Below are 26,334 nucleotides of genomic sequence, written 5' to 3'. Positions count from 1 at the left end.
GCAAGCGCGTCACAGCGGGCGGGGCGGTGGAACGTGTGCGCAGCTCCAACCGCCACGAGCGGAGCAGCGGACGGGGTTGTAGTCGCCCTCTGGCGGGCGCCGGTAGCGGCAGCCATGAGCGGTTCCCGTTCCCTGTCAGCGGGCGGTGGGAGGACAGGGCCTCCACCGGGACGGCGCGGCTATGGCCGGGTCCCCAGCGACACGAAGCAGGTGAGGGGTTCTGTCTCCCACACACATACCCCTACGCTGACCACCTTCCGCAGGGGAAAGCCTTGGCCAGGTGGCTCCATGGGGTACCTGATGCAAAGCTGTTTTTTTGCAGTTAATATTTGAAGTGTTTGACAGGAAAAAGTGAGACTGGTGCTTGGTTATCACCTCTCCCGTGTGGTGGCGATGGGCTGAAACGGAGCAGGCCAAAGTCCACCCAAGTGTTGGTATGTCTGTCAGGACCACGCAAGACGGCCTGTGAAGGGCACATTGTGTGCTTTGCCCTAAAGCTTGTGATTTCTAGGTAGAAAATTATTCAAGTGATACTAATAAAAGTTTTCATGTAGTATTTAGATGTGGTGGTAATGAACAAAAATGAGGCACAGCTCGCCTTTTACTATGAGTCCAGATGTTAACATTTAATGTTACTGCATTAGAATGTGGAGCAGGTTTGTGCCTCCCTCTGATGAAGGCAGTAACCCATCCAAGCTGTTCCTTGGCTTGGTTTTGTGCACATACAGCCAGTGCACCCCTGTGCTTGCTCCTCAGTGGTACTGGTTTGTTGAGTTACCGTCATCAGCACGGGCCAGAAGTGTGAAACAAAATGAGCTGGTGGTAATATCTGCCTTTTTGCTCTTTGGGGAACTGTTGAGAGAAGGGAAATAGCTGGAGACAATGCCCTGTTGTAATTGCTCCCTATGGAAACATTTGGAAATAGGATATCTCTTGTGCTGATTGCTAGAAGGGACACTTTATTGAGAGAACGGGGGAGGACACTTAGTGCAGTGGTGATGTTGAAAATGGGTCCTACACTGATGAACTTGATTTCATTCAGGTGGTGCTGTGTCACAATCCCAGGTGTAGGCAGTTAGTGCTGTGCTGATGAAGCGCATTGCCTGCTTTAGAGTTACGGCAAGGTTAAGTCTGGCAATATTTACTGTTATAGTGGAAATAGCTGGACTGCTTCCAGTTCTAATCTGTCCATGGCAATAACATCGTCTTTGGTATGGCATTGTGTAAATAATGAAATAAGCCTTCTTATCTCAGTTAATTCTGCGTGGAGGGAAGCCCTAGGTGTCCATGTCAGGACATAATGCACACGTAAACTGACTAAATCCCCCATTGATAGGTCAGATTTGGCTGCAGTTTGTTTTTCAGGAGCACCGTATGTTTTGTGATCTAGTTTTCTCTTCTGGCTATGTAGGAGCTCTAAGCTTTCACTAGTACAGTCAAAATGTGTTGAGCTTGGTGGTTCATTTCTTTTAATATAAATCATTGCTGTGAGAGGCAAAACAGTAATTTTCTGGAAAAATAGGAATGTTTAATTCTAGGCACTTATAAATCAGGGTTACATAGCTACTTTGGATATATTTTAGGACTTCATTGAGTTAAAATAATGGAGGAAAAAAATTCCTTTTTGTCTTGTTTAACTTGAAATTACTATTTGCTTGCACCTAAAGACTCTATTCACTGGGCAGACACAGAGAACAATTTATTACAGACTCACCAAGAGTGAGAGAAGAAAATAAAAAGGTAGGTAGAGGGAGGTGAAATATTTAAAGCTCACCCTTGAACAGATAATGGACTTCTGGTGCCATTTTCCATGTGGTAGTAGGTCAAGCTCCTTCTCTGCTGCCTGTGTTAGACAGCTTTTCTTACATTCTGTTCCCAAGGGAATTGGAGGATATTGAGGGACAATGATTAGTAACCTGGAGAAGTCTATTTATGAATAAAGATTGAAAACTAAATATGTCCAACTCAGCTAAATGATGAAGTAGAGCATTTAGGACTAATAATACAGCAGTACTTGCATTTGTGTTGCTTGAATATACATGGTTGCAATCCACATTTTTTATGAATTTCCATTCTATAAGATACCTGTACGTTGACTTTTCAGTAGGAGGGTCCTACTGATACAGAAACAGCTAACCAATTGCTTTCTTAACATTTACAGGTAGTGCAAAGAAATTAAAACAGGAGCCTAGAACCCATAATGTTTATATCAGAATGAAGGATTTTTAGCAGAACTATTACCCTGTTTATTATATGAACTTGGTTGTTCAATCTAAAGGTAATACCAAGTATAAGGTTTGCATGTTCCTTTTAAGTACTGTCTGGTTTGACTTGAAGTTCAGAGTTTTGGGGTTTTTTTTGTGAGAGAATGACTCTATTGTAATTATCTAAATTGTTTTAGATGCTGTTTCAGGAATATCAGTGCTTAATGCATTGTTGTTTCAATTACTGTGTTGGAAGGAAGAGCAAACTGGAGTATGAGTTACCCTGAAAGCCTGCATCTAGGAGGTGTCAACCGTTTTTGAGTTCTATATACTAATTCTAACATGTTTTATGGTGAATGCATATTATGGGTGAGATAAAAATGTTTTTTACTTTGTGTGCATTAGGTTGTTTTGTCTTCTTAAAAGAAATGTCATGTTTGATAGCATTACAATGGGTAGTGTATTGCCTCCACAGTGCTGTTTGGGTTATCTTGACACATGTATATTCAAACAGCATGCCACGCTTGAATGCATTGGCTTGAGGCTGTATTTGTGAGACAGAAAAGTGTGGATTGTAGTTCTTTTCCTTCTGCTTAAAAGCATATACAAACAGTAATTGCTCTGTCTCTGAAGAAAATAGCTGTATAAATACACATTTTTAGCATTATTATTTTAGATATGATAGGACTATAATATAACAACGTGCATATCAAAACCGGATACTGGTACTGCTTTATAAGGTTTCTTACTTCTTGTTGTTCTAAGAAGAGCAAAATTCACATTATTTTCTCTTATGACCTGTGGGGAGCAGGTATCTATGGGACTTGGAAAAATGGTAGAAATCAGATAACCATGCTCTGAATATGCCTATTTGTTGTTTGTTTGTTTTTCCCATGTCAGTAAAAGCTGTCAGAAAGCTCTTAATAAATCAACCTACTTTGGATCCCTAATTTAACTTAGTTCTAAGGTTGCAAGATTTAGGAATTGTTTATATTTTTCTGAAAAGCTGCTTCTGGTGTTGCAATAGTTGTATTTCTGCTAGTTTCTTCACAAGAAACATTGAACACTTTGGAGAACTGCGTGACAGAATTGTTTTCATAGATCCCAAGTAAGTTGGGTTCTTTTCTGATAGTTTCCATGTCTGTAACTGTGTTCTAAATATGCAGAACCTTATGCAATTGTTTTTCCTTGTATCTACAGAGGCTTTAATTCTTATTGATTCCCTTATCAAATAAACTACTTTTGCAGACTAAATTAAGACAATATAATATGTGGAAGTTAATAAAGTCATAAAATGTTTCTTTAAAATGTATTTGATAGCATTTAATGCATTCCATGCTGCGGATCTTGACTTTGCATGTAGATCATTGTTATGCCTGTGTGACTTTTTTAATTGCTGGGAAGAGCAATTCTAGTTTTGCACAATGTTAATTCCTATGTCTCTGCATTGTGTGAAGAGTACTTAGTAGGCACATATAGCTGAGTCAGCAGTCTGTTGTGGCTGTTAGAGAGAAATTGACAGTGGGTTTCTGTGTTCAGACCATATGCTATTTAGAAAAGACATTCTGGTTTGTATCTTGATTTTGCTATACAGATAAGTTTTAGCTACTTGGTTAAAAAATACAGCTCTGGAGGAATTAACATCTGCTGTTTTGGTGCCAGGTAAAATAACTTTATTACTCTCTGAGGTGAAGTTTTCCCTGCTGTTGCCAGCTCTTGACTGAAAAACATTCTTTGCCAAGGCACATCCTTGCTTACAAGACAATACTGGCTGAAGATGACTAAGTAAATAAAAATGATTGACACCTGTATTAGAAGAAAAAAGTCTTAAGCCCAGCATAGGCTCAGATGTGTGAGTGAGAGTCTGAAATGGAGAAAGATTAATGGAAATTAATAGCAAACTGGACTGGAAGGGGCTGTCATAGTTGCCATGTTCATCTCCTGAACTCAAACAAGATCAGCTCTCTCATGTGAATCTTTTTGTGGATTTTAATGAAGCTTTTGACTTGGATTGGTTTTAATTCTCTGCTTTTTCTAGATTTTTTTTTTTTGTGGCAAATGCAAGTTTATAATGTAGTTTACTTTCTCATTTGAAAAGTCAGCCCACATATGAGTCTGTCTAGCTCTAACCTGCTTGGTTTGGCAATGCTGGAAGTTGGTGTGTAGCCTGGTGTGTTAGAACGGCTTACGGAGTAACATGAGGGTGATACAGGTGAATCCACCTCGTTGTGGTTTATAATTTAAGAAGAGCTGTGGCTTCAATTTGCTCTTTTTTAAAAATAGATGTGTGTTAATTCTCACTTCAAATAACAGAGATTTCTAAGGGCTGACATGGGGAAGCTTGTCTCCAGTGGTTTTTTCTGAGATGCAGAAAGAATCTGGCACATCTTGACTGAAGTTAGCCTTTGTGAGCTGTCCTCTAATTAGTTCCCCCAAAATGGTGCTATTAAATAAGAAGGAGGTATCTTATATCACTGTATGTTTCAAGCTCCTTCTTTAGAAGTTCACCAAGTGCTGTAACCTATGAATGTATTTCTGTGGAAGCTGATTTTGATTAAACAAATATGCCAAACTGGTTGAGCTCAAGTGATAGGGAGCAAAGGTATTTGTCTAACCTTTAACCAATGACGTTTCCATAGGGGTGGGTTATGTCCACAATAGTTCTGTATGTTTGTGGAAATAATCAAAGGAGTGGTCAGTGTTTTACCTCTTTAACAGAAATGTCCAGGTTCTGGTCCATGTCATTTGAAAGGCCATCTTAGTTGTGTTGAGCTGCTCAAGGTGATACTTCAGACCTGGGCTACTCTTACTTGCTTCCATGTGGCCTGGTTTTGTCTTCAATAAACGTTGTGCTATTTTTCTTTCAGTTGAAAGGGTTTACCAAATCCAAGTTTTGATCATTAGACAGACCCTTTTGACACACCAGAATTTCACAGACTCTACAGAGGTGAGAGACCCGGAGCAGTGCATACATAACAGAAACTTGAATTTTACCTTTAGAGACACGCTTGCGCTGCTCTGAGTGGACCTCATGGTCTCTGTTATGCTTTGACAAGAACCTGCATTGAATTTTCTTTATAACATTTTAACCTGTGTTTCTGCATACTCTTGTTTTTTCATGTAATTTTTTCTCATGTTTATCATCTCCTCTTAAACAACTCATGTTCTTCGATTGTGTTTGATTCCAATATTTAGTTCTTTGCTTTCTCCTTATTCTATAGAGAAGGAAATCAGTGTAGTAGGTCAGGAAATCCAAACATAAGGCTTCATTAGCAAAGAGGTAGAGACCTCTGGCATGTCCTGTCTTCTCACAGAAGTCTTCCAGGCCTTATTTGTCCCCCTTCCAGTCTCTAGAGACATTTAAAAGCTTATGTCAAAAAAATACATTGCTTTCCCTTTATGTAGTTAATGTACCTTGTTTGTAAAACCTTTGTATAATCTTTGGGAATCCCTAGCAAGAAGTAGGCAAACCCTCAACTTTGAAGAGAGCCTTGCAAGGGCTCTATGTGCAGGTGATGTGCTGAATTCATTCACAGTGTTGCCATGGCAACCTTTTTCCTCTTTTTTTTTACCCAGAAAATAACTGCTTTATCAGTAGCTGTACCCTTTCACAGTACCCTGTGACTTCTGTTCAGGGGTCTTACAGCTCTTAGAAGCAATAGATAGGCCCTGAAACTATCAGTATCACAGGCCCTCTTGTGCATTATTGCTCTCTAAAGCTCGTTATTCTTCAGCTGTAAGTATACCAGTATTTATTCTCTATGTTTTTTTGGCAAAAGACTGTCCCTTCCATATTGCATGGGGACATGCAGTGATTTCAGATTCTGGGTTTTTAGATCAGTAAGTTCAGATTCTGGGTTTGAGCAGTATTATTTCATAGCTAGGAGATACAATTCTCAGCTCTGCTGTTCCCCTGTCTGCTTTCCCTAAGCTCAAAGAGTTCTTGGTCATCTGTTCCAAGAGTCCATTTTGTTGCACATAACTGCTCTCCTGCCCCTAGGAGCCATCAGATTGCTTCTCTTTCATGTCACTGGCAATTTTTCAGTGATAAAAAAGAAAATGGGAAGATGGAAACCCAATCTGAGATGAAAATGATGACACGGACTGTAACAAACTAATCCCCTTCCAGAAGCGAGGGAGTTATTTCTCTGGGTGTAGATCTCATAATAAAGTGATTTCTTTCTCTCAGAAAATTATTCTTGATTCCAGTCAGTCAGGATTACTGTAAGTCTATCCAGTGAAACCAGGGGGATGGTGCATTAGCAGTACCTTATTGGCAGTGGTTTAACAGTGGTGGATGGCAGCTTAATGAATCAATGTATATTTATTTATATATTTCCACATATGCAAGTGCATATGCATATGTTTTTTTCTACATCAAATAAAGTATCTTGCCCACAGATGGCTCTTGGGATTAAAATGATTGAAAATAATAACACATTTCTATTTTCAGTGAATAAACCTATTTTGCAGTTATCCCAGTTAGCAACATCCATCTGTTGAGCCTTATTTGGGCACTGCCTCCACAAGAGAAAAATTACAGGTAATTGTATTGTTAATTTACATTACATTTTGATTCCATGCTGTTTATTAAACAGTTTGTGTAGAGAATCCAATATAGGATCAAAACCTCTTCTCGTGGTAAAACCACAGAAAGGGTCATTTCTCAGAATCCCAGAGTGGTTTGGGTTGAAAGGAACCTTAAAGCGCATCCAGTTCCAACCCCTTGCCATGTGCAGGGACACCTTCCACTAGAGCAGGTTGCTCCAAGCCCCTGTGTCCAACCTGGCCTTGAACACTGCCAGGGATGGGGCAGCCACAGCTTCTCTGGGCAACTTGTGCCAGTGCCTCAGCACCCTCACAGGAGAGAACTTCTTCCTTATATCTAATCTTAGTCTCCCCTCTCTTAGTTTAAAGCCATTCCCCCTTGTCCTGTCACTACATGCCCTGTTAAAAAGTCCCTCTCCAGGTTTTCTGTAGCCCCTTTAGGCACTGGAGCTGCTCTAAGGTCTCTCCTTAAGGAGCCTTCTCCAGGCTGAATCAGTCCGGTTCTCTCAGCCTGGCTCCAGAGCAGAGCTGCTCCAGCCCTCGCAGCATCTCTGTGGCCTCCTCTGGACATGCTCAAGCAGGTCCATGTCTGTCTTGTGTTGGAGGCCCCAAAAGCTGAATGCAGTGCTGCAGGTGGGGTCTTAAAAGAGGAGAGTAGAGGAGGAGAATCACAGTATTAGGTACAATATCTCAGTGTTGACATAATAGATACAATATCCCATAACCATAACTCACTTTTAATGATCTTCATTGCACACACCATGAGCTGATACTTGTTTGCTGTAGGACCCTGAGGGGATACAGGGCTCATTTGGATGGCCAGTCATATCCCAGTCTTCATTGCTTTTGGCTTCTGGGCCCCTAACCCAAATACCCAGTCCCATTCCAGTACCAGCCTATGTTGAGGTTAGGAAAGGTGTGCATATTTTCCTTCCTATGGTGGCACATGCCTCTGATTTAGGAAGAGCAGAAGAGCTTAAATGCTTTCCCAGTCACTTTGCATCCTGCAGTGGAATAAGAAAGGTCAGGCAATAACTTATGTTCAAAAGGAAGACTTCAGTAGAATGGATTTGGTTTATTTAATAGTAAAGAAAAGGTCATGTCTTTTGTTCTTTTATTCTCACATAAATAGACTTTGTAAATTTGAAGTTGGTTTATCACCATTTGTGTTCTATGGCTTTGTTATTTCAGACTGGAGAAAAGGTCATCATCTTAGTGGGTACCTGATATTCCATGGTCCATTAAAACCGCATTACTGCTGCTGAAGCTGAAGTTATTTTTTTTCCTGCATTTTTTCTCTTCTTTTTTTCCACCAAACTTCACCTGTCCCAAGTCAACCCAGCTCCAACTGAGTACTTTGTCCTGCAGTCCAGTATAGCAGAAATGCTTGCATATGATCGTATCTTTGATTTATTTGGGTTTTAGAAACTTGGATATCTTGGCTGTGCCAGCTTCATAAGCCATTTAAATTCACATAGATTTGTGTGTGTGTGTTTTGTTCACTGTGCAGGAGCTTGGACAGATTCCCACTCTAGTATCTTTCCTTGGGGAAGTGAATTGCATTAGTTATCTCAAAATGAAGTGTTAGTAGAAGACAGTGACTTGAGTACTGGCATTCTTATTGTTTCATTGACCTCTAACTTCTCAACATGAAGCTACTGTAAGAACTGAAAACCTTTCTAACAACTTAATCTATTTCCTCATATTTTTAATTTTTTAATATCCTGCTCCTGATTTCTAGTAGAGATTGAACCAGGCCTCTGTGGTGTGAAAGCATCTGGGAGGAAGGAACCAGTTTGGGGCTTGGTAAGACTGGTAGTAGTTAAATAAAACCAAACCCAAAAATTCAAAAACCCCAATCCAAAATGTTGTAACCCTTCTGTCTCCTCAGACCTTCACATTCTCCCGCTATACTCAGAAAATACTACCTGGAATCACAGAGACACAAACCAAAACAGACCTGTATTACCATTACTAGTATAATGATATTTTGTAGGATAACACTTTAGTTCTTATTGAGAAGCTTTTTGAAGGAACATTTATATACTGCAAGCAGATTTGTTACTGTTTTAGAGGCCTTTTTATTGCTTTTGACACAGAGGGGTAATAGTGGCATCTATAAAGATAATGGACACAAATAAATACATGATGCCAGTCTTGAGCAATTTACGAACTGAGGAAAAATTAAATCTTTGGGTTTTTTTTTCACCAGAAAGGTGGCTTTTTCTGTTCTTAATGCAAAGTGACCACAATTCCAAGTCCTCTTTAGTTTTAAATGTAGTTCAAAAAACAAAGCAAGTTGGTGAAAACACTGAACAGTCTAGAGGAGAAATTTTTGCATAGTGTAATTGAAGCTGACAGTGTTTCTGCTGTCCTCTCCCTCTCTTTTCTCACTTTAATCTTTTCTCTTTTGCCTTCTCCCCCATTTCCACCCAATTTCTTCAGAGGTCTGCAGAGAGCTAAGAATATCTCTAATCTGCCTTGAGGACCAAGACAGAAAATTAAGTTTTTGATAAAGTAATAACAATTAAAATGTCCACTGCAGATTAAATAGACTTCCATTCTTTAAGTTACATTTCTCTGTGTCTCGGTAGTTATCTTGTGAGATGGTAGGAGGAAGGATATACATTCCAGGTGTTAGTGCAGCTGGCTCACTTACAACCCTTATGGAGTCAGAAAAGTCTGCTAGAACAGAAAGCTATCAAAACCTCTGCAGGAATGGGCCATCAGCCGTAGGCAGCATATCCAACAAACTGAGAGCTCTCTAATGTGTAGCCATAGATTAAACTGATACAGAGCAGTAGTTAAGCGTGTGTATATTACACAGCCTTCTTCTTGTAACTTTAATGAATATCTTACATCTCACTTCATGTAGCATGCCCGCTAACCTTTGATCAAGACTGCATTGTAAGAAATTGGACAGTGGTTGCATTGTAAGATCACTGAAGAGCTTCGTGAAAGAGAGAGCAATTTATTTGAACTATCTTTAAAAGCCTATATTTCACCAGGCCTTAACAGTATAGCTTTTGAATTTTTGATAGAAATGTTTGATTTTAATACTCTGGGGCATCTCACAGTTTTTAACCATCATGAAAGATTCCTTAAAGTGATAAAACACGTTTATATGTATTTTACTTCATCATGGCCACTTTCATGTCTGATAAAGCTATGAATCTTTCAAATGTCTTCTCTGCAGCTACCTCTGACACAGTTTTTTTTAGCAGTCTTAATATACAGCAAACACATTTTACTGTGAGTTAATGTAGTCCTTGAAAAGTAATTCTGTATCCAAGGTAGGTGTTACCCTTCTATATACTCTCAAGAATGCTGCAGGTGTAATCATATGCTGATACCTCTTTTTTTAGCTCTGGCATACAAATTTTCTATGTCTTATGCCAGAAAAAAATGGAAGACATCCTTGTGTATCCTCTGCATGAAAAAAGTAATACCTGTCTAGGTGTTTCAATGTCTCAGCCTGAACAACTTCTTGTTCTCAGAGCTAGTGACTTGAATGCTTATTTCTTCTCTATGTTAATTCCCACAATAACATCCTTATTCATGTAGTGTGATGCTTCTACACACTTTGAAAGCATCCTCTCTCTGAATCTGCCAGACCAGCATATGGAGCTGATACTGCAAAACTGAAGTACAGACTGGTGGCTGGAGAGCATGGTGTGGGCATTGGAGTGAAAGGATTAAATCATAAGGTAACAGTAAGTACTAACAGCACATTGGCCTTAATAGAGCTCAACAAATCATTTGTTGAACATTACTTTCTACATTAGTCAGAAGCCTGAAGTGCTGAGGTTGACATTGCAACTCACTAATACATAGTTTTACATGACTTTAAAGACTACAGAGGGGTAATGGTTTTGCATATAATAAAGAACCATCTGCATTTTTGGCCTCAAGAGCTGTAAGATTAGTGAGGTGAAGACTTATGGTTTAGGGTGGAGATTTTATGACATGAATTGTAAGAAGAATGAGTGTGGAGTAAAGGCGGCTAAATACAAAGCAATTGGTGTTTGACTCAGGCAATGGTTTTTGCACGGAGCAAGAAGGAAAACCAAATGAAAATGATTAAAAATACTGAGGTCTGATAGGAAATTTATAACGTGACTCTTCCACTGAGGAAATAGTGTTTTCTTTACAGCCAGCTCATCACTGACTATTTGACTTCAGTTTTTCTCCAGCAGTCTTTGAGATGATTAAAGAGGAGCTAAAAAAGACTTACTTCAACATGCTTATCAAATCAGAGGTGTTAGCCAAATGAGTGTCAGTGGGGAAAGGCTTAATTTTAGGGTAGTGGTAGGAAAGAAAGCAATCATCTTTGTTCTTCCTGTGTTGTCATAGTAGCGTAAAGCAGTGGCTTGAGGAGGTGCCTGTCTTTTTATCAGAAATTACCATGCAGCCTTGTTGAACATAGTGAATGCAGCACAATAATTATATGTGAGCACAGTTTTCAAACTGCCAAATAGTTTTGCTTTATCCCAAGGACTTGTACTAATGACCAGGTGCCAAAGGCTGACATGAACTCACATAGAAAAAGTTGTCCTGTGTATTTTCTTCTTAGAGTTGCTTGAGATTCTTCTGCAGCAGCACCTGTGTGTGTGCACTTGGGGGTTAAAATTCTTTTTTAGAGGAATATCAAATCTACTGAATAAGCATCAGCTGGGGCCGTTCCAGCCACAGTTCCAGCCCAGCTGCCCTTTGCTTCTTCCTAATTGCCACTGGTCTCAGATCACTCACATTTTGTGCTCTTTCCACATCAGTTCCTCTCATCCTCTCTGGAAGCAAACTTTATTTATGCTTTGGTTATCATATAGACAGTTTTTATTTCCTTTCTTTTTAAAGCTTTTAGTAGAGAAGAGGAGGAACGTGAGGCCTGCTGCTGCAGAGGTGGGGTAAGTAGACAAAACTGGTGTTGCTTAAGATCAGTGTTAACCAGAAAGATTTCTGCTTGATTCAGAAAGGGAAACTTACTGGAGTCAGAGCTGCTTCTCACAAGAGCAAGAGATACCTAGAATCTTCTTGAACAGATCTAGGGTAATGTCATTACTGAGTCTATCTTGAAAAGACAGTAGCTAGTACTTTATGAATATAATCTAACGTCTTAGTGGATATTCATTGGACCTGATGATCTAAATATTCTGATAGCACTGTGTGTTGGTTTTTCTCTAAAGAGTAAATTTTATTCAAAATAATATGTAGCTATCAACTCCTCATCTGCCGGAGGAGCTAGAGGTTATTCCTCTTTGGCCTTCTTGTTACGAAGGTAGAGTGCACTCTAAAAGGGAGACATTAAATCAAAGCTCAGTGTATTCTGTAGCCTTCATAGCAGTAATAGCTATTAACACTATAAATTGTTGTCTTCATTAGGATTTTACCTAGAATCTAAGCTGAAACTAAAAGGCTTCTGTGTACTTGCACATTAGAAGGTGCTGCTCCAGTATTTAGGATTAAACGGAGCCTTCTTGTAGCCTGCCTGTATAGGTAGCACAAACAGTGCATAGGTTCCTCAGGAAAGAGGGAGATAACTGTGCATCAAATAAACGTATATACTAATACAGATTTGTGTTTTGGCTGAGATGCGAGCGGTGTTTGAGGCTTTGCTGCTTGTACTCCCTTCAGAAAGCTCCAGTTCGCTCCCCTGGTCCATCCCTGCCCTGTTCAGTTCTGGGTGGTGGTTTTGCCACATACACATCTGCTCTGTAAGGTGAAAACTCTTAACAGATGCCAGCTCCAAAGTAAGTGTCTGTTATCGGTTAAGGTATGAGAGATTTGCATGTAGTTGTTCATATTACCTGTAGTAGTTTCCTGTGCAGTTGTAAGTGAAAGCACGATCAATGCAGGCCCAGTCTGCATAGTCAGTGTGTGGGGAAAGTGAACTGAGTGATGGTGATCTCATGAGCACAGTTCCTGTGCACAAGACTTACTGAAATTTTTGATGAAATTACAACTTCTATTATTTTGTGCGTGCTTATTTTGAGGGTGTTTTTTGCTTTCCCCTGTGCCACCCACTGTAGCCCTGGTTTTGTCTTTCTTGCCAGTTGATGTTTTTTCCCCCTCCAGTTAATTCAGGATAGTTTTACCACCCACCCAGATGAAACCAAACCATTTGCTTTCTGTTTTGAAGGCACAGTGGGAAGCCAGAAATTGTCAGCTTGTTGCTTTGAATGGTGACTTATTGAGTATTTAATGGTGATTCCACCCAGGCTGGATTTATCTGTTTTAGGTCAAGGTGAGGAGTTCAAAAGAATGTGTTCTTATGGGGTTGCTTGTGGTAAGTTTTGAGCTCTTCTAAGAAAGCTTGAGTGCTTATTAGTGTGTGTATAGGCTGCATTTACATACTGTATGATGTTACTTGGAAAAATAATGGTTAATATTAGGATAGGTCATAACTCTGACATGTACACTTGTTATAGCCTACTAGTACTTGTATGGTGTAGGTACCTGGGACTGTCCTGCTATGGTACTTCAAACCATACCATGCATTGTTTCACTTCAGAATTAATAAACATTTTTGTTACAAACTGTAAGTGCTGTAAGTGGAGGTTGATCTCCTGCCTTCTCCTCCTGCAGAGACATAGATTTAAATCGGTGAGGATAGGGGAATCGGGGGGCAAGTTTAGTGGGTTTAGTCCATTCTTCATTGATTTGACCAGGCTTGTCTGCAGAGTCTGAAATTGAGGTGTGGTAGAACACCTGCTGCTGTGAGCAGGAGCAGGTTTTGACTGAATTGAAGCTGTGTTTCAGCTGCACATGGAGTAGCCTTGTTCCAGTTTCCTGCCAATCCAGGAAACACGTGGAGAGCTCACTGCAGGAGGTACAGCTCATCAGCAATTTGTGCTGGAACAACTAGACCCATATACCTTGTTGCTGTGGGAAACCATAACTGTAGCTAATTCCTGGAAGAGTGTGGCTCAAAGTCCAGAGTAATGTACCGCAAACAAATGCAGCATCATCCCCAGGTGCTTCAGTTGTAGCTTCTCATTTGTCTTAGCCTACATATGGGCCTGTGTCTTATCTTTGGTTGTGTGTAAATCAGGTTTGGGGTGCGTCCCTATGTGTGTGTATTTGTATTGCTTACAGTCTGAATCTAGGCCAGTGATCATACTTTGAATATCATATCTTCTGTAGTGTAATTGGTTTGGTGCCTTATATACTGAAGTTGTATGAGCTTTGTATGTGGCTGCTCCATCCCTGGCAGTGTTCAAGGCCAGGTTGGACACAGGGGCTTGGAGCAAGCTGCTCTAGTGGAAGGTGTCCCTGCCTGTGGCGGGGGTTGGAACTGGAGGAGCTTTAAGGTCCCTTCCAACCCAAACCAGTCTGGGATTCTGTGATTCTGTAAACTGATGTGACTGAAGAAAAACGCTCAAGATATTCTGTATTTGGTGATTGCATTGCTTAAGACATCATTGTTCATTTGAGTTATGTTCTGGGCAGAAAGTGGTAGCTAAGGCAAACATAACTGTCATTTGGGACTGTGAGCCAAAACCCTATATCTTTGTCTCTTAGACTGCAAAAGACAAAGGAGGTATTGGAGTCTGTAGTGGTAGTTCTTAATGGGTAGTTCTTCAGTCACTAAAGAAACCTCACCAAAAAGGAGAAACCAAAGGGAGGTGTAGTTTGGTGAGCTCCTGTCTCACCACATGGGGATGGAGCTCGCATCTTCCTAACACCAAAAGGGCAAAAGGATTTGAAACCTGACCTTCCCTGCAGAAAGCTCAATGCTCAGAAATGGCAGCCTGGCAGAGCATCTCGTGTGGCGGAAGACAACGATCTCAGGCTGAACTTACTGGGCTGGCTGTACTATTTAAAATGGCCTGTTCTTGCAGTGCTTGTATTTTCGGTGCAGTGATACTGACCTGGGAAGCTTGTGTTTATCTGTCAGTTTTGGAACTGAAAACAATTTTGCACAGTTCACAACCATGTTTTGTAATGGTGAGATCACACAGACTGCTGCTGCGTGACTCCTAGGCCTTTTAGTAGATAGATGATCTTTTGAGGTCCCTTCCAATCTCTAACATACTGTGATACTGTGACTTTTTTTTTCTTCTCAAGGCCATTGCCCTTAAAATTTTGCTGTTCCCCTTTGCTCTGTTAAGATTCTAATATTGATAACAAAAAAGGCCTGTTGGAAACAGCAAACCCTCCTAACATCTCTATCTGAAATTATTAACATGAAATTGTTTAGAAACCTGTTTGCCTGTTGGTTAAGCACTGTTTTAGTGCCTGAGCAATTCTGCACATGCCCTTTTGGGTGAGGATGCTTCTGCTTGAAGTCTGCTGCTGTTCCTGTTGCAGTTTCTTGGGGCTGTCTTAAAGGGAGAGCAGCAGGTAAACATCCCAGCCAGGGCATCCTTCCCACTCAGCTCCTGAGGGTGTGATTAATGTGTGGCCAAAGTGACTCTGCTGAATGTTGCCTTTTAAACAAGGGATATCAGGTATTTATTGGGGAAGGGTGTTCCAGAAGGATCACAGGAGGTAACTGTGAGGGACAAAAAGGCAGAGACCCACGTGTAAAGTGCTACTGTGACCTTAATGGCAGCCCAGAAATAGAGACCTTTGGTCAGGTGTTGCCTAAAAGAGGTAAACTGCAAAGATTTTCCTTCTGTAAGTGTTAAGAACTCAAGGAAGGAAAGGTGTGTGGCTGCCTGGTGTGACACCGTGTGGAACCAGAGCCGCCCTGGAGTTCTGTGAACGGCGTTGTCCATGTGGACAGTGTCTGATCAGCTTCATTTACATTTTCAAACAAAAATTTGCATGGTCTGTAGGCAGTGATGATAATAAGGAAATGATCAAAGAGGAAAAGCAGATGTGAGAAATCACTCATCTGATCATCAGGACTGTCATACTGGATCAGACTAATTCCATTCTCCCCACCTCCTGTCTGGTCATAGTTAGTAATGGATACTTGGAAATGTCCTAGTGCTTTCTCTGCAGCAGTAGTGATTTGATGGATTGGTATCATACATCCTCTCAGCTGTGGCTTTCTGAGTTGGAGTTCTGAATAATATAAGTTCTTCCTCAGTTATCCTTGTGGACCTTCCCAATGTCTCTTCCAGCTGCGTTGGGCCTTTTTTAAGATGGGCAGATCAAAGCAGTATGCCAAATTAAAAATGCACATTCACCGTGAGCTTCACCTGCAGCAGCAGGTTCTGTAACCTCAGCTGCTCTTCTGCAGGATTCTGCTGTGCTTGAAAAGCTTTTATTAACTTTGTCCTGACTTTTATTGCTGCTGATGTATTTAGGATGACTGATTTGAAGTCAGTTTGTGAGGCCAGTCTTTTCAATGGGGCACATGCTTTGGGTAGTGCTAATAACAATTTAATGTAAATTTCCAATAACTTTGAGTCAGTTTTCATTATTACAAGAAGTCTGAAAGTCAGCTTGGCCTTTGTAGGGGAATTCCTAACACCAAAACTTAGACCTAAGTGTTAACTTTCCAAGTACATTTTTATCTTCTAAGCATTACTACAAGGTGTTCTCTGTGTTTAGGTCTTATTTAGGACTGTGCCCATTAGCAAAATACATAGGTTCAGGGATTTTTCTTTAATGTTTGCTCATAAGGCTTTCCATTATCTTTTATGTGTAATGGCTTGAATGAAATGCATGTACATGCTTTCAGCTAAGCCCCAGTGGGGGAATAGGTGCATGAAAATAAACTGCTGCAGTTGGAACTGATTAATTTCTTGACTGACAGACCCAGGAAATAGAGTCCTGAATAATGTGAAATGTCTTTGTTGTTTGGCCTTGGTTGTATGTGGCTGAGAACTGTCATTTTAACCTGGACTCTTCTGCCTGACTTTGTAGCCTGAAGGCAAGGTTTGAAGAACTGAACTGATAGGAAGACATGCCCCCATCAGTTCAGCCTTGTCTTTGCTGTAATCCCGTGTGAGCCATCCCTGTAACCAGGCTGAGGCCTATCAGAGTATCAGGAAGATTTGGTCTTTACTATCTTAGCTCCCTGCTAAGATGGTGCCTTATCATGACCAACACAATTTCAGTGCTTTCCTTGGCAGTGCAGAGAATATCACAGGCAGCTGTGGCTAATCCCTTGAGGGAACGTTCTCCCACTGAGGTACACAGTGAAATTTGAATGCTGCAAATAATCTGAAAAAGATTATTGTTCTTTACATCATGTTCTATTCTGCTCATTGATGCATAGGGACAGACACAAGTTAGCATTAGTAACCTCCTGTAGGAGCTAAGAACATAGCTTGAAGTTCAACAATAGCTTGTTGGTTTCTTCTGGTAGACACTACCACTGTTGGATGGGAAAGTCAAGTTCAGCATCCTGAGGCCAATGGCCTCACTTCTGGGGACTCTTCTATGAGGTAATCTTTTGTGAAGCTCATCTTCCATGTTACCGTGCTGCTGTGTTATCAAAAGCCACAGACAGGTTCACCTCTATCTGCGTAAAACTGGATTCTCTGAGACTTGGCTCATGTGTGGGGAGAGCGTGCTTGGAGCCACACCAGTAAAACCTTTCCTCTAGCTCATGGGAGCAGATCCTTTTTGTTGGAGCTGTTTGAATAGAGGGCACCAGGTCCTGCAAAGTTAGAGTGTGGGTGTTTTGTGCTGGCTGCTGAGCACCAGCATGTTGATGCGCAAAGGGCTGAATCTAAAAGGTGGCTTGTGTGGCCTACATCTAAATTCACTGTCTCTGTTGCTGTCTTTGTCCCATTGAATCCTTCCAGTGTCAACACCATGTTTAGGAGACAACTGAACTTCTGCACTGAAGCAGCCTGCAACAGGCCTTCCCTTCTTGAAGGCAAGGGTGTAAACCAGTAAGAGATTTAGTTATAGCTGTTTCACAAAGTTAAAGGTGTGATTTGTACTAGAACAAACTCAGTTTGAGGAAACGGTGGACACGTGCTCTGCAGACGGCAGCAAGGTAACTGAGTTACACTATAGAAACACTAAGGGGATTTAGATGAGTATATGTTGTTGTACAGCACCTTAGTGACAGCAGGCAGCACTGTGTTAGTGCGGATTCTCTCCTGCTGTACAGTTACATGTGTACAAAGGGAAAGAAAAGAATTAAAGTTTTATTGCTAATACAGTAGAGAGTCAGAAAAACAAAGGGGAAGAAAAGGTGATTGTTTTGGCAGGCATCCCTCATTGCCCAGGTAGTTTTGGGACTCTTGTATGAGGCTCTTCAACTTGTGCTGTCCTCTCTCTTTAGGCATTTTAGTGACTGTGGTGGTGGTGTTTTTTATTTGCCACTATATTATTCTGGTAAAATACTTAACAGAAATGGAGAAATAAACCAAGAAAAACCTATTTCCAAGTTGAAAAGAAAATTAAAGTGTATTTACCAGTACATAAGTCCATATCAGTTTGGTAATAACTGTGTGTGTGTCTGAAAAGTGTTAGCTGCCCGGCAGCATTCCTTTGGGGATAAAACCAGACTGGAAGTTAACCGTCAATAAAGACCCTGCTTCCCAAGGCCTCCTAACAGCAAGTGGCAGTGAAAGACTTCAGTGTTCTGGCTTCTGATGCTTCTGTATCTCCTGCAGATCACCCAGTCAGTTGGTGACCAGCTCAGCTGTCTTAATATGGTTGTTAAGAGGCCCCTGTCAATGGGTAATGGTATTTGTGGCTGCTTTGCTTTATTTCCCTGGCTGGTAACTGGGATTTTAAGTGATGCAGTGGATTTCCCACATGAACTTAGGCACTTTGCAACTAGTTGTTGGGCAGTTCTAATGTGTAAGAGTTCAGGTTAAGAATGACACCAGTTTTGTTGCATGAGCCATTCATTTTTGAGACAAGATTATCCCGGTGGGCAAGGACTAGTGCACATGTAGTGTACAAGTATTCGTACTAGTGTACTGGCACCACTGGAGGTTTTACTCACCTGTTTTAGTTACCTCAGTGGCACAATTGTTCAGCTCATGGAAATAACATGCATGGCACCATTTTCCATTCCTGTGGTTTGAAGATGACCAAACCCAGAGTGGCAAAGAAAGCCAATTCTTTATGTGTAGAGTATGAACTGTTTGCAGTGCTGCTGTCACAGAGCTGCAGCTGAACAGCTGGATTATAGAGTTGCATTCCCAAATCCCGCATTAGGTTTGGAAAGTAGGAGTTTTCCTTAACTCTTCCCACAATACAGTAGAGCCCCAGGTCTAGGATGGTGTTTCAGGCACTACAAAGTAATTAGCTCAGTAGTCCCGGATAAAAAAATTTAATCTTTCTATAGAAACAGTGCACTGTGTTACAAATGTGTTCATTTGGTTTCCAGTGACCCTCATGGATGTCCCACAGCAAAGTGTCTCCCTCCCCATCCCCACCCTGGTCCTTTTGTCCGTAACATAAAAACTGGAACACAAAAGGCACCAAGCAAGAACTTACACTAACAGAACTGCGACATGACAACAGAGATCAGGATGATTACAGTGTTTGTTAAACACCATCCGACCAATCGGAACCGTTACGGAAAATAAGCTCTTTAAAAAACCAATTTGGTGTTTGACTTCTCAGTCGTTATAAATCTGTAAAGGCTGAATCCAGCGCTGCACATTGAGATCATTTACAAGGGCTTGAAAAGCTGCAGCCTTCCAGAGATGGTTTTTACAGGTTGGGTTTTGTGGCTGGGTTCTTAGAAAAGTATCAAAACTGGAGAACTTCCAAATCTATTTACAGGGGTCTGTTAGTTACAGTGTTATCACATACAGCCTTGCCTCAGTTTTCTCCTTCATGCACACAGCACATGCAGTTGTAGAAACAGCTTTCTACCTTAGAACAACACGTGGGTATCACACTCATCTGTCACTGCCTTCAACTCTAAAATTTGAATAGAAGGATGCTTCATTATTTAGGCATTGTCTCTGCAGGCCATGGAGGATTCTGAGAGTTCACCTTAGGTTTGTAATGCATACAGGGGCTTTATAGACACTTTCCTCCTTTTCTTAGTCAAGAATCAACTCCCCAAACACTGAATTTATTCTAAAAAAAGGAAAACTAAAGGAAATAAAGGAAGAATCACCGCAGACCTATTCAGGCTGAGTTTCTGCTACTCACGGGAATAGAAAAGCTTGGACTGACGTAAGAACACCAGGAAGGTCTCCCACGCTTTTGGTATGGGTCGGGGGGCACTAGTCCATCATGCAGTGATGGGTATTTGCTTCCTATAGAATTCCCTGGGAATCTTGTAGAATGAGGTGAGAAAAACATGGTTTTTCTGCAAGGTGCAGGATGAATTTTAACCTCCTTTAACCTCCCTGCCCAGTGCTCTGGTACTGGAGACTTGCCCTGGTGCAGGTTGTTCCAATGGCAGCAGTAAGGTAACTGCTACATATGCTGAATTAAGCCCCTGCCCCACAGCATCTCCTAAATTTGAACTCTTAATATGAGCAGGGGAAAAGGAGAAGGAGGGAAGGAATCAACTTCTGTTATTGTGTTGGGTTTCTTTTCCTGATGAGCCAGGTGACAGTGCTCACTTTGGGTGTACAGAAATGTAGGGATAAATTGTTTTTTCTGCTAATTCTAAGCTAATTTGAGAGGTGCAAGATTCCCAGTGGGGAAAAGAACTTAGATTTCCATTTAGAAACAAACCACACAAAAAACCTAGATCCAATGTGTACCAAGCTGTACAAAGCAGCAATACAACACACAAAAACTGGGAGCTGTAGGAGTTTCTCTTGACTGAGAACAGTGATACTCTTCACATACAAGCACTGCAGATGAACCCTTCGGGATAGAGTGGGGAATGTAAAAGCAACTCAGGAGCTCTGCGTTTTATTGGAGTGCTTCCTCTGTCAGTTACCTTACCTCCTGCCTTTAGATTTCAAAGCAAACTTCTCAAACATCTGGTAAAAATTCAATTATCCCTAATTTTCATAAATGTAGGCTAGTAGTTTTAAAATATAGGTATATTCTTTATATATATGTATATATTTATATGCCTATGTATCTATCTGGTCCAGACAGATATAGACACAGATACTCTATGCACAGCAAGCCAAACATACAAAAAATAAATACTCTCACCCCTCTACTTATATTTACAGAACAGATCTTATAATCCAGATTTTTGTTAATAAATATTTCTAAGCTGCCTGTACAGGATTGGTTTTACTTATGTTGATGGATAGCCACAAAGCATAGTCAACATATTTACAAAATCTCTATAAATATAGTCTTAAAATAAAGCAATCGCTACCGAACCTTCAGCCTGGCTGGTTATGGACATTGAGTTAGTAGCTCAGCCGTCGCTTATTCACTATCACAAATGGGTAGTGCAACAAGTTAAAGTGTGTATAAAAGATTATACATACAAAACTCTCACATCCTTTGGATGTTTGCAGTTCATTATAACTTTGTGGTTACCCTTCTGCAACATAAATAACGATCAGAAAGAAGAAGCAGGTTCTGGGATCCAAAGCAGATTTGTTCAATGTGTTGTTTGGAGCAGCAGCTTCATCCTCACGGCAACCCGTCATCTTCTAAGCTTAATGCTACACGCTGTGAAAGAGAAACAGACACACTTGAGAGCATGTGTGATGTGATACTGTTCCTGACTTGTATCTCTTGTTAAAAATCTCATTGTTGTCCCAGTGTACTGGTGACAAATCTATTTCAAGCACTGATGTTCTTCCCCTCCAAATGGGGTTTCTCACTCAAGTGTTACTTGGGAGCTTTGCAAAGTTTATTTCACTTGTGTATTGGATAAAACTCCTTGTGAGGGATGACACCTTCTCTAGTGTGATCTTTCACACAATCTTTAGATATATGGGGCATCACCTACGTGTCTCCCTGCCTATAGAAGCTATATTGCCTTAACTCATTACTTATGGAGCTTTATGCTGTCTCTTAAAATACAGTGCAGTTATAACTGCTGGCACTTCCTGTCACCAGGGCTGCTGCTTTGAAGGAGGCACCTTTACAGACAAACTGCCCTACAGAAGAGAGGCTTCTCCCTCTTCTGCACAGGACTTGCTATCAAAACAAGTGTTTCCTTTTTGTAAAGCTTAATCTCACCAAGGCAAATGTCCTTAACCTCTTACAGAACATCATTCACTCCTCCTTGTGAGCAATCTGACTCATCTTTACACTGTTATTACAGAGAAAATATTCTCCCTGATTTGCAGAGAAACTCAAGATATACTTAAAGTAGTTTAGATGCTTAGCTTAGCAGTCTAAGCACAGATGTAACGGAATCCAGTGGAGGGTAAGTAATCAGCTGTCACATACTGAGCTCTTGAGGCAGGTATGCTTGCTAGGTATATTGATGAGGACAATTTGTCTTCATTTGGACAGAATATCTGGTTATACAGAGCACCGTATTCTAAGACAAGTAACTGCATGAGCTGCCTAGAAGTCAAGGCTTCTGCCTATACAAGTGAATATTAAAGAAGTTCTTTTTTCTTGTCATTATATGGCAAATAACCAACACTGTAATTGGCTGGTGATAAATCTATATCTAAACTCTCAATAAAATGAATCTTCTCCATCAGCAGTTTCCTCATATATATATATGAGGAATATATATATATATGTGTATATATATATATATATACATGAGGCATATATATATATGTATTTTATATAACCCAGCAGATACTTACTGCTGGGTAGACATGTCCAATTTGGGCAGTCCGCCCAATGTGGATTTCATCTTCATCTTCCTCTTCTGTTGTCTTCCTGTACACTGGGTTATCAAAATTCATGCTTTTAGTATTCTTCCGTTTCCAGTTTCTCCAGATGAGGTATCCTCCCATGCACAGCAAGCCAATGACCACTGAGGAAAGGGAAATGAAAAGAGAAAGATAAGGCTGTTGGCCAGACAAGGAGTCTCCTGGGCTGTTCACATGTACATACCCATTTCTCAAAGCCAGGGTGCTGTTCCCTATTTCAGCAGTTCCTGTGCTCCTTCCCACCCCCACCCCTGAAACTCAGAGGAGTGTATTTGCATTAGCACATTGGTGTGATCTTCAAAGGTTACATCAAATCAGCTTACCGACAGGAATGACAATGCCAATGACAGCTGCTGTCACGGTGGAATCAAAGCCTTGGTCATTATTCGCATCTGTAATGACAGAAGTTGTTCTGATCATATAACTCATTTGTGCTGGTTTTAAAGCCACGTCTAAGGAATGGTTTATGTTGGTAACCATGTTTATGAGAGCAGGTACTGAGGGAACAAGGGGTTTAAATTGGAAGAGGGGAGATTAAGATTAGATATTAGGAAGAAATTGTTTATTATGAGAGTGCTGAGGCGCTGGCACAGGGTGCCCAGAGAAGCTGTGGTTGCCCCATCCCTGGCAGTGTTCAAGGCCAGGTTGGACACAGGGGCTTGGAGCACCCTGCTCTAGTGGAAGGTGTCCCTGCCTATGGCAGGGGTTGGAACTGGGTGAGCTTTAAGGTCCCTTCCAACCCAAACTATCCTGTGATTCAGTGTTGTTCTGCCCATCAGAAAGCTTTTGTAATTAAAGAGGTTACAAAAAGTTGTAATAAAATCAGTACGGAACAGACAAAAAGCACAAACACCTGAACCTGGGCTGCTCCATCCAAATGGATGCACAGACTGGCCAGAAAGCGCTCCTGCCCTTGCAGGATGCAAACCCCACACCAGCAGGGTGCCGAGGGTCAGGGAAGTGCTCGGTGCAGTGTTACCAGATGGAGAAGCTCTGCCCAGCAATAAGTGAGTGGTTGCACTTGTGTTTTCAAGCACACAAAAGAAGGGTGGTTTTAAAAACATGATGTTTAATGGACAGTCTCTGCGTGGTCAGGGGATGGTGAAGAGTGCTCTTTGAACTCCTCAGCCGAACGCTTTCTAAGTACTGACACAATTAATGATTTACTGAGCTGTCAGAAAAAGAATGTGGTTCAAAGTCATCCTCACAGCTCCTTTGTAATTATTTTTCGTCTTTCTTTGCAGCTGAGGAGTGCATCAACACGTAGAGCACTCACTGCTGCAGCCTGCCTCAGCATGCAAGGCTGACGCCAAGACTCAACGCTGGACTTACAGGAGGAAAAAACCCACAATTATAGAGGAAAATGATTAAAAATATATCATCGAGGCACCTTTCAGGTTATACATTTAAAACTGTTTGCTCTGAGCTTTTATAATGGGGGATGAGCACAGAAAATCTGTTTTTGCTAAAGTGTCAGGAATTGAGAGCAGGAATTACCTGTAGTTTTTCTTTTGATACACCAATCCATGGAACTTAATAGGCATTTTCTCCTTTTAAATACTTCCCTGTTATTTAGTTATTTACTTGCTAATAAAAGAGACTATTTCAAATGTGGACTACAAAATCTTCCATGATTTGTTAAAAGATTAATTATTGCACTGGAAAGACATATGCACAAAAAGAACTGAAAGAAATGAATTTTAGAAATTGGAATATGCTTCCCCACACGCAGTATGGAGTGTGCTCCATTGCTGTTCCTGAAACCAGGCACCCAACTCAAATGGGGATGGCTGAATTTTGCTTTCTGGATGCAACAGAAACTGCCTATTCTGCTCAGGGAAATGTTTAAGGCCAGAAAGCTTTTCTCAAGCAATCTGGATCTGTTTGAGGCCTTGAACTACAGTCCTTGAACTTCACCTGAAGGGTGAAGTCTTCTTCTCTGGGCTAGAACTTGGGGTTTGTTCTGGAAAATCAGTTCAGCTTTTCTGCTCTCCCTTGGCAGCAGGATATGGAGGGGTCTCCTGTTTGAACTGAGGTGGTAGGTTGGTTTTTTATTACTCATTTCTGTCTTGGCTGAAGTAATTCCACACTTCCAGCAGGGCTGAGGCTGGGCAGGAGGCATTTTTCACCCACAGCTTGTGCTGAATCACATTAACAATTAAAATAGGTGAAGTGCCTTAGAATCATCCATCTTACAGTGTGCAGCACTGCAAACAGCACTGAAGCCAGGATGAACTAGTACTGGGCACAAGGCAAGGACTGCTGTGAACTCTCAGGGCCTCATCTCTAGAATCTGCTTGATGTGTGCTGGATGAAAACCTGATGTAAATAAGTTCCCTGACATCCAGAGTGAGTAGAATCACATCAGCCATCATAATGGAGATGTCTGCAGAAATAGTACTTGATGTCTCCTGCATTTGACCTGTTTCTAACTGTCCTGGATTCAGCTGGGATAGAGTTAATTTTCTTTCTAGCAGCTGGTGCAGTGCTGGGTATCAGCTTTAGTCTGAGAACAAGGTTGATAACACACTGATGTTTTAGTTGTGGCTGAGCAGCACTTACTCCGATCAAGACTTTTCAGTCTCATGCTCTGCCAGTGAGGAGGGGCATGGGAAGCTGGGAGGAAACAGAGACAGGACACCTGACCCAAACTAGCCAAAGGGGTATTCCATACCACAGCACATCATGCCTGGTATAGAAACTGGGGGGAGTTACCCAGAAGGCCCAGATTGCTGCTTGGGTTGGGCTGGGCATCACTCAGCAGGTGGTGAGCAATTGTATTGTGCATCACCACTGTTTGTTGGTTCTTTTTTTTCCCGTATCTTTTGTTATTTCCCTTTTCATTATTATTGTTACTATTGTTATTTTTAGTAGTATTATATTGTATTTATCTTAAATACTAAACTGTTCTTATCTCAACCCATGAGTTTTACTTTTTACCCCCCTGATTCTCCTCCCCATCCCACTGTCAGGGGTGGTGAGCAAGCAGCTGCATGGTACTTAGTTGCCAGCTGGGGTTAAACCATGACAGTGACACAGATGTTAGGTTAGTGCATGAGTTTTTGTGACACGGTGTATATATCGGAAAAGAAAAGAGGAATCTCATTCTCTTACAGTGCTGTGATAAATTGCTGTTTCCAGTGGTCATCTCAGAGTCTATCAGGATGGATGTGGTGGAAGGTAAATGGAAACTCGGGGTGGTAATCGTAGCTTCTGATACAGCTTTGGGGACGACTTCAGTGGTGTTATTGGCGCTGCCAAGTACAGGTGTGATGGTCGTGGTACCAGCAGTACGTGATGCTGTGGTTGTAGAAACCAGTACAGTAGTTGAAGTCATTGGGAGATCTGAAAAACAAGAGCAACAATGATATTTGGTTAAAGTCAGTACACAAGCAAATCACAAATGGTGCTATAAACCTGGGGAGGATTGTTATGTTTAATGATTAGAAGCAAAAACCAAATTCCAATTCTATCTACCAAGCAGTCAGACTATTGATAGGTCTCTGAAGCTACAGAAATGATTTCCTGAAGTCAAGCTGAATTTATTAACAGTAATAAAGCATCTGGATGGAGGGTTGTTGAGAAGTTAAACAACTCATGGTTTGTTCTGTTCTTTTCTCAGTACCTCAGAAGACGATGACCTTGTACCAGGGAACTGAATTTTGCATGTTAGGGAAAACTCACTGAAACCACTTGTCTCTTCAGGATATTATCAGCATTGATTGTGGCCTCTCCAGATCCAGTATCAACATGGCAGATCTTAATGATTTATTAACCATTCACACTTTTAGTGTTGGGTCTTACACTTTTTTTCTCTTTCCTCCTGTATCTTTTTCTTATGCTTTGCAAACCAAGCAAGCTTTCAGTAAAGGGCACCACAATGCTGTGTTCAGAAGGCAGCAGGTGGTGGAATACAAAAGCCAGCATATTCACTGTAA

The 26,334-nt window shown here is 41.1% G+C and overlaps 1 protein-coding gene and 1 long non-coding RNA gene across 2 annotated transcripts in view; one reads left to right on the top strand and one right to left on the bottom strand.

Moving 5' to 3' along the window:
* The first annotated feature begins 87 nt into the window (after positions 1-87).
* Positions 88-26,165, top strand: LOC308223867. The gene is made up of 4 exons (XR_013957425.1): positions 88-210; positions 23,641-23,793; positions 25,513-25,576; positions 26,019-26,165. It is a non-coding gene; the product is annotated as an uncharacterized lncRNA (long non-coding RNA).
* The window catches only part of LRP8 (LDL receptor related protein 8), a gene marked incomplete at both ends in the record, with an annotated part of 192,680 nt that continues 187,531 nt past the window's right edge, over positions 21,186-26,334 (bottom strand). Inside the window, 4 exons of the mRNA XM_080623351.1 lie at positions 21,186-21,224; positions 22,328-22,500; positions 22,720-22,788; positions 25,511-25,741. Of these exons, the coding sequence (XP_080479477.1) occupies positions 21,186-21,224; positions 22,328-22,500; positions 22,720-22,788; positions 25,511-25,741 (512 nt within the window). The remainder of the gene's footprint in view (positions 21,225-22,327; positions 22,501-22,719; positions 22,789-25,510; positions 25,742-26,334) is intronic.

This window comes from Psittacula echo, assembly GCF_963264785.1.
Source record: "Psittacula echo genome assembly, chromosome: 7".
NCBI classification, from domain to species: domain Eukaryota; kingdom Metazoa; phylum Chordata; class Aves; order Psittaciformes; family Psittacidae; genus Psittacula; species Psittacula echo.
Note: the sequence above shows the minus strand (reverse complement) of the source record. Positions and strands in the feature narration are given on the sequence as shown.